General features: G+C 47.9%; 1 protein-coding gene across 1 annotated transcript; it reads right to left on the reverse strand.

Moving 5' to 3' along the window:
• Positions 1-200: 200 nt before the first annotated feature.
• On the reverse strand, positions 201-3,063 carry LOC125961218 (PRAME family member 8-like). Its single transcript, XM_049697778.1, has 3 exons — positions 2,777-3,063; positions 1,773-2,345; positions 201-759 (listed from the first exon to the last, which is right to left on the reverse strand). The coding sequence occupies exons 1-3, from the start codon at positions 3,061-3,063 to the stop codon at positions 201-203; spliced, it is 1,419 nt and encodes a 472-aa protein (XP_049553735.1).
• Between the last annotated feature and the right edge of the window lie 5,849 nt (positions 3,064-8,912).

Here is an 8,912-nt window from a genome sequence, read left to right on the forward strand (position 1 = left end):
GGTCTATTACCTGTCAGAGTCAACTTTTCCCTCTGCAATCGTGCACCCTCCCTTAATTACTTTTTCTTTTCACATTTACATTGAGCAGATATCTGAAACCCTGGGTCTGTTTTCCCTTTACGATTCAACTATGTCCTAGATTTCAATTTCCAAGTGCTCAGAAGAAGGCTTTTAGACGTACCCAAGTAGTTAGGGGGATTTCAGCGGTATACGATGGGCTGGGGATGAGAGAATGTGTTATCTCCACAGTGCAGACAGGGGCTGGAACTAATCCAAATGATCCTGGGACGTCCTAAGACTCGCAGAATCTCAAACAGTTCAGCCCGACACTGTGCAAGTCTCCCAGGTTGGAGGATTCGCTGAGAGCTGTAACTCTCCTGAGGGACAGGATACAGCTCTTGACTTAAACTGGGCAGCCCGGAGGTGTGTCGCAGCAGCTTCTCCATGACGGTCATGGAGATGAGGTTTCCCCGCAGGCTAAAGAACATGAGCTGGGAGCAGCGGCTCAGGGGCGGCAGGATGGTCTCGAGGTGAGAGTCCATGATCCCACATTGCTCTAAATACAGTTCCTGGAGGGTGGCTGCAACTTTCTCCAACAGAGCCGCGAGGAGCTCAGGACTAGAGTAGGTCAGGGTGATGCCACTCAGATCCAGGCCATTTAGCTGACTGATGTTCGGACACTGGGACAGATGGCTCAAGTCTGAATCCGAAAGGAGGCAGTGAGTTATTGCAAGGTTGTCCAAGGGGGTTGTCAGACACCTGGGGAGAAACAGAGCAATTATGTCTTAGAAACTGGGGTGGAAAGTGAACTTAAGGTGGGAGACAAGTGATCTGCCCAAGGCTAAGTTTGGTCTCACCATCTGATAATGATCAATACCCAGAATGCGCTGTCTTATTTTATCCTGAGATCTTTCACCTTCTTTGTGTGACTGGATCAAGTCCACAGAACCCTGAAAGCCTTCTTTCCTAATCTGCTAAAAGGGTACAACATACTCCACTTTCTTTTGAGGATGAATGAAGATAATGGAATGCACTAGAACATGCTCAGAGGAGAGCCTGACACCGTGTGTCCATCAAGAGTGGGCATCACTGAATTTTAATAGTACGTGACATCCCTAAAACTCTTCCTACTCAGGCTTCCTTCAGCCCATGCGTGGGCCACAGGCACCCATACCTCAGGCCAGGTGAGGCTTCTGGGTGACATGCATAGTGGACCAGCGTGGGCAAGATCTCACGACATCAGCTGGGGTTGCCGGTCTACAGGGCCTTAGTTACATCCCTGCATCATCTGCAAACCATCTTCCAATATTTATTATCCCTTAGGCTCCTGCTCTATTACCATCATCTCCAGAATCATGCATTTTCCATATATTAAGTACCTTATCTGGAGCAAAAAACAACCTTTTACAGACAGGGAATCTGAGACAGGCTCAATGTGGTCACAGAACTGATGAGCACAGAGCTTCCATGTAGAAATGTTCAGGCCTGATGGAGTTTTCATTCTTTAAGGCCCCCTATTTTCCTAAGTCATCTAAACAAAGATATCTCTTCCTAAAGAAGAAATCACATACTCACACCCACTAGATCCTAACCTCTAGTCTATATCTTCCTAGCATGGTGTCCCTTTCCAGAGCCCCTATCCCATTTTGGGTCCCTACCTTGATTTGTATGGTTATGTGATACCACACTTCAGGATACAGCAGCAAAGCGGACAGTGTGTTTCACATTCTAGTGTTGTGTTCATCATTACCTGGTCAGTGGTGCACACTCACCTGAGCATCTCATCCAGACAGCCTTCAAGGAAGGAGGGAGATTCCATGCAAAGATCCCGGAGGTGGTGCAGCCTGAGGAACTGAGAGGTAATTTGGACAACGTGCTGCTGTTCCTGCTCGTCAAGTGCAGAGACGTGGATGTGCGAGAGAAGGAGTCTCTGCACTTTATTCATCTGGCCCAGGAGAGGAGCAAACACGGCCAGGGTGGACAGATGCCAGGTGCAGTTCACTTGCACCTCCTGGATGCAGTCCAGTTGCACCATACTCAGGACCTTCATAATATTTTCCATGGGCATTGAAAGTATCTTCAGTTTCTTACAGCACAGGTGTATGGAAGCTTTCCTCTCCTCCACCCACCTGATGAGGTAGGTGAGGAATCTATCCAAGGTCCTTTCTTTGAGGTGAAGTTCTATGAACACCACCATGGGAGCCAAGGACTGCTCTGCCCTTGACTTGTCCTCAGCCACTTGTGCCATCAGTGAGCTTGAACATCCATGGACCCTGTATCCAGACCACATTCTCCAGAAGTCCTGGCTGGTATTTCTTAAATCCAGCACCCTCAGTTTGCACCTCCTGTGGGGAAACAGCAGATTGTCAGCGATGGCTTAAGAGCCACACATAATGAAACCACAGTCTCAGCATTTAGGCAGCACTCAGACTCCCCACCCGAGCTTTTACTTCTCATCCCTGACATCACCTGCTGCCTTGCCCTCTTCTTCCCTCTCCGCCTCACCTTCCTCCATCTTGTTTCCCCTTCCATCCTTCCTGGTTCTCCACTTCTAGTACCTTAAGCATCACTAGAAAGATGTGGGGACATGTTCCTTCAGGTGCCCTTTCATCTTAGGTACTCCTACATTTCTGGAACTCAGCAATGGCCAAGGCCTCTGAGCCTCTTCATTTGGCATCATCAGAAGCCTCTAGTCCATCAACCAGCCATCCACTCTTATGACACCAGCTGCCTCTGGATGTCTAGGACTCTACCAGGATACCTGGATCAGACTCACCTGGGGCGATCCTGCTGGGCAACTAGGACATCAATACCGTCCAACACTGCTTGTAAGGTCCCCCGGTGAGGCGTCTGCATCAGACCCCCCAGAGGCAGGCGGACAAAGGGCCAGGCTTGCACCATGGCCTTCAGGGCCTCACTGTGTCTCCCATAGAAGGCCAAAATGAACAGTGGTGGGAAGAGCTCGGTGGGCAGGTACTCCAAAATGGAGATGACCACGGTCTTATCCCTCAGCAGGCTCATTCCCGCCAGGCCCAGGAGTCTGGGTGGGTTCCAGACACTCATGCTGACTCTGCTCCAAAAGGAATCCTGTGGAAACTTGCAGGGAACAAGGCATCTTTCTCAGTCAAGCATGAACACCCCTTAATCTGTCTTCTCACCCTGCAGAGGAACAAACTCATAGCCAAATCACTGCTCCCACAGTAGTGGAAAAGCCTCTGTTAGCAGAATTCTACTCTAGTCTCTGTGGGCACAGATCCATAACGCTGCCTCTACAGGAACCAGAGCAAGCCTCCTTCCAAGGAGGTAGAAAACCAACGACTTGTCCATTCATTTCCATTCACTACTTCGTTTAATTGTATTGCACTGGGAAGTGGGTACCACGAGCCTGAAGGCTGACCCTAATCTTTTTGGTGAAAACTTTTAGAAAATCGCTTAGGTCCCTAAAACTATGGGAATAAGAGCATCATGTGGCCCAACACAGCCTCCATCCACAATTCCCACTGTTAACTTGGGCTGGAAAAGATGAAGGACATACACCTAAAATGAATGCTCTTTTGTGTACAGACTAAATATTGTAAACGTCAAGAAATAAAATTCTAAACTGTTAGATGTTTTCATTAAAAGGAAAATCTTCTTGGTTAAGATAATTAAAAATGATATAAACCAAAGGACAAATCAAAATGTTGAGAGTGAATCAAAACTACACTGAGAGGCAAAACCAAAGCATTAAATTTGTTCATCGGAAAAGAAATAACTGAAGATACCCCTCTCCCTGCCATCCTGAGCTACATGGCACAGTTCAAGACCAGCTGACCATACATAAGAGGAGAGTGTCCTTGACTGAGGTCTATAACTTACCAGCTCTGATGTGGTTGGCAGGGTGCTCAGTCCCAAGACCGGGTGGAGAACCCAGACAGTGACTCCAGAGGAAGAAGTTTCTGCATCTCTTCTTTGATGCCCGAGGCTTTTATAGGCCTTTCTAATCATGTCTTCCCCATTTCCAACTACTAACAACCAATCAGAAAGCGATGCCTGATTAGATTCCAGACTGTCCATCAGGTTAATCATGATTGGATCTTCGCCTACATCCTGATGAATTGATTGAATCTGATTTTCATTCAGGAGGGAATAAATGGGGGTAGGAGATTCAAGGACTCAGTCTTTGATTCACTGCACAAACATGGATTGAGTTTTCCTAATAGGGTCAGTTATAGCCATGGGTGTGGGAAGAGATTATTGGTTCCTGATATTGGACAGAAACAACAAAACTAGAAAGCATCATTGTTGGAGAATCTTTGCGCAGATCAAACTCATCAAGATGTCCAACAATTAAAACATTATAAAAATATGGTGATGTCATTCCCAAAGGAAACAACATAAACTTCTGTCTGCATCAAGTTGTCACTTAGGTGTTATATAAGAAACATAGCAGATCATGAGCCTATTCAGGGAGCAAGGGAAATGCAATGGGGAATATGCTTGGCACTCGGGGGCTTAAGTCAGGGCTTCTCTGAAGCAGGTCAGGTCAAAATCACAATAAGAAGGAAGGGCGGGGCTTCCCCGGTGGCGCAGTGGTTAAAAGTCCGCCTGCCGATGCAGGGGATGCAGGTTTGTACCCCAGTCCGGGAAGATCCCACATGCCGCGGAGCGGCTGGGCCCGTGAGCCATGGCCGCTGAGCCTGTGCGTCCGGAGCCTGTGCTCCGCAATGGGGGAGGCCACAACAGTGAGAGGCCCGCGTACCGCAAAAAAAAAAAAAAAAAAAAAAAAAAAAAGAAGGAAGGGCGGGGACTGGGCAGTGTAGAGCTGGGCATTCCTAAAGGGACACTGTGACGGAATCAACAGTGTATAGTATGGGTATATTCCTTTTCTCCTGGGAAAATGGAGACTAAAAGACTTTCCTCTGGGTGGGGTTTAGAAATTAAAAAGGAAACCAGTGTTTGTTTGAGGTGTTTCCTCCCAGAAAGATGGGATCAGCACAGCAAACTGGCGTGAAAAGATTAAATATGAGAATGTGAGCAGAGGGAGAGGCTGGGAGCCCTGGGAAGTCAGACATTTCCAAGACTGAGAGCCACTGAGGGTGGGCACTGTGGGCTGTTCGGGAACTTGGATACAAGGGGAGACATGAACGTGGATAAGGTGCACCAAACCCTGTCCTCATCGTGGTGGCTGCTACCAGTAAACATTTTCTTTTAGGTTCTTCCCACAGAGGACGCTCCCCAATGGCAATTAGCTGCAGCCATTTTCCTGGGGGCTTGGTAGCCAAACCATAATCCCATTGGCCCCTTTCCACGTATATTATGATAATTACTATTTCCTCAAAATTAGGAAAGTTCAGCAGAAATTCTGACCAAAGTGACATCGTTAGCCACAGAAATAAAATTCTGCTCTTCTCATATTAAGCACTGTTCAAACATACCAACACCTTTCCCTACAAAGTTCAGAAGCTATATTTGGTTTTTAAGGATCTGCCATGCTCATGGGTGACTCCCATCCCGGGCTTCATCACATGGAGATTTTTTTTTTCCAGTTTCAGGATACAAAGAAAGTGTGACCCTCCCTCCACCCCTAAGAGTCCTTCATGCCTTCCTTTCCTCCATTCACTGCGATGTCCAAGTAATTCAATTATAAAACAGCCAAAGAAGGCTAGGAGTTTTGAAGAGTGTTTTCCACCTTGATATCTTTCCGGAAGATTCCTTTCACCACATTCCTGCTATGGGTATAAATGCCTTGTGCATAAAATTAGGTTAAACTGGATTGTACTCAATAGACATTTTAACTCCCAGGCCGCCAAACCCTTTTATTAATAAGCTGCAATAGAGTGAGATTAGTAACAACGATAATCATAAACCTCTCTGTTTATTGAACACAACGTGGTGAGCAACGGTGTCAGCACTTTTTATCCACCACCTCGATTAACCTTCACAGGAAATGAAAGGTTCACTGCTCTTTCTCCATTTTTAGCCTGGTGGACCTGGGTCTGGGCTTGGGATAGAAACCTGCCCACTTCCATCCACTGAATAATTGGTAGATTCCCTCATGTGAGGGGTTCAGAAGGTCCCCTGAGTGTTAGGAAGGACTGATTGACAGACTTCACATGATGTCAGTGGGAAGGGGTAAACTGCAGACTCCAAGCTGGGGATGTTTCCCAGTTTCTGTGAAATCAAAGGAGGTAGGAGGGGTCAGAGTGTTGGAATGTTCTAGACATTATAAAAGCCCAGCCCTCTTCCTTCCCCCTGAGTAGAGGGGACCTCCTCTGTCCAACTCCACACAGAGCCTGTTTGCTCAGGGGACATACTGGGCGGCGAGGAGGAGGGAGCACATGTGCACAGAGGTGCCGTCCTTCCCACCCAATTCGGGGCCTGCAGGACGCTTGGGGTCTGGTGAGAAGCCTGGATTTGACATTTCTACCCTGTCCTGATTGCCTGTTTCATGACCTTGTTTGCTGCCCAGGTCGGAGCAGCTCCCTGAGCCCATCAGGGGGTTGTCCTTCCCGCTTCTCCAGTCACTCGATCCCAAGTGACATCCTAAAACATTGCTCCAGGGTCTTTGCTCAGGGGGTTAGCATATTTCTGTGCGTCCAGCTCCCCCTCCCAGCATGAACTGACTTGGCAGCCCTCTCTTTCTGCAGCCCACCAACATCACCTCTCCAGGAACCTGGAGCCTGGTTACAATGCTGGGACACCCTTCCACTGGGATCAGCAGAAATCAAGTATTTCTCCTCTAATTCCTCTGTGCTATTTTGGACAAGTTGACTAACCCCAATGCATAGAGTTCCCCTGTTGCATCTCTGGATCCATCAAAGCACCCAGGAATGCTGGGGGGCGACACATCCTGGGTTACAGAGGAGGACCCTGACTCCTCTGGTCTTCCTAGACAGGACAGCTGGTGGGAGGCCTTAGGGACCAGTCCCCTGCAGAGGCTCTCCCCTCCGTGGCTCTCTTGGTCCAGCACTTGGGCTGACAATGTTCTCCTCAGGTTCAGTAAGTTTTTTTTCTCTCCCAACTCAGATCTCTTCTTGCCCTGAAATGTCTCACTCTCTATGCTTTTTTAAAAGTCCAGCTGTCTGTGTTGGCCCCCCTTGCCTGCTCCCCCAGTACTCAACAGGGTCTGGTTCCACTTTAGATCCACTAATACCTTGCTATAAACAAGGAGCTGTTGCTCTTTCTTCCTCATCAATAAAGACTTGATGACAACATTACCCTGGGTCCAGGCTATTAATCCCAAAGGACAGGCTTGTAGAGACATGGTGGGTGGGGCAGATGTCTGGGACTCTCTCCAGGTGGAATTGGGCCACAGGGAATGAAGGAAAGAAGAGAGAGGAGTGCAGAGAATGTCCAGAGGAGCTGCTGTAGGGCCCAGAATGAGCGGGGGAGTAGAGAAATGGCAGCCTAGCAGGAGACCATGTCCTCTGGCTCTCACAGGACTGTGTCCCATCAAGTCTGGGGACTTGTGTCTGAGGCCACTGCGGACACTGAGGCCCTGGATTGGGGGCTGTGAGTTCCCAGGGTCTGGATTGCTTTGCCCTGACTGGCATTAGGCTCCAGTGGCTGCTCTCGCACTCACTGCAAGGGCACAGTGTCTGGCCAGTGAAGAGTCTGGAGAGAGAAAGAGCGGTGAGCATCTAGTCTGGATGCAAATACTAGGGGCAGGTTAGGAGGGAAGGCGAGGATCCTCACCTTGACATATATGCCAGGGGAAGGGATGCGCTTTGGAAATTTTGCAGTTTTGTCTCCTCACTCATCACAGCTTCCAGACTTTGAGAATTGTGTTTTTCAGGAGAAAATGAGAAATAATGAGGTCTGTTACTGTGTCTCCGTCATCCAAATGACAGCAAATTGCCTACTTTAATCCTTATGGAGGTCATAGGAGATGAAAGTCAAAGCAGTACCCATTGCGTGTCCAGCACAAATGAAGGAGGAGCGCAGGGACCTGTACTGGCCTCCCTCTTGTGGGAAAATCTTCTAACGTCCCGGGCTGACGGCCGGCAGGAGCTTCTGGTGGTGGCGGTGGGTGGGGGGAGGGCTCTGTGGACAAGTTCACTGGGTTGTCTCCAGCACATGTGACACAGCCTAATACTCTTACCCAGTATTGCCCTCTCACTTTTCTCCTTGATTCATTTAAAAGTATTATTTAGGGCTTCCCTGGTGGCGCAGTGGTTGAGAGTCCGCCTGCCGATGCAGGGGACGCGGGTTCGTGCCCCGGTCCGGGAAGATCCCACATGCCGCGGAGCGGCTGGACCCGTGAGCCATGGCTGCTGAGCCTGCGCGCCCGGAGCCTGTGCTCCGCAACGGGAGAGGCCACAACAGTGAGAGGCCCGCGTACTGCAAAAAAAAAAAAAAAAAAAGTATTATTTATTCTTCTTGTAACTGAAAATTTGTACCCTTTGACGTATTTCTCTCCATTCCCTCTGGCCCACCCCCTGTCAACCACCATTTTATTCTCTGTTCATGAGAAATTGATTTTCTTTTCCTTTTTTTGAGTCTACATATAAATGATACGATGTAGTATTTGTCTTTCTCTCTCTGGCTTACTTCACTTAGCATAACGTCCTCCAAGTTTATCCATATTTTCACAAATGGCAGAATTTCCTTTTTATGGCTGAATAATATACCAATATGAACATATACAACTTTTCCTTTATTCATTCGTCCACCAAAGAACTTTTAGGTTGTTTCCATACTGTGGCTATTGTGAATAACGCTGCAGTGAACATGGGTGTTCAGACGTCTCTTCAAGGATCTAGTACACTCACAGTGACCATAGTTAATAATATAATATTGTATATTTAAAATTTGCTGAGAGTAGATCTTATAAGCATTCTCACCACACACACACACAAAGAGTTAACTATGAGGTTGTGGATGTCTTAATTATCTTGACCTTGGTAATCATTTCACAGTGTATACGTATA

Source organism: Orcinus orca, chromosome 1, assembly GCF_937001465.1.
Source record: "Orcinus orca chromosome 1, mOrcOrc1.1, whole genome shotgun sequence".
Taxonomy (NCBI): Eukaryota; Metazoa; Chordata; class Mammalia; order Artiodactyla; family Delphinidae; genus Orcinus; species Orcinus orca.

Coding starts and splice junctions, on each gene's coding strand:
- LOC125961218 (XM_049697778.1), bottom strand. CDS start 3,063: ATGAGTGTCTGGAACCCACCCAGACTCCTGGGCCTGGCGGGAATGAGC. Junction 2,346..2,776: donor GCCCAGCAGGATCGCCCCAG/GTGAGTCTGATC, acceptor GTTTCCCCACAG/GAGGTGCAAACTGAGGGTGC. Junction 760..1,772: donor TGTCTGGATGAGATGCTCAG/GTGAGTGTGCAC, acceptor GTTTCTCCCCAG/GTGTCTGACAACCCCCTTGG.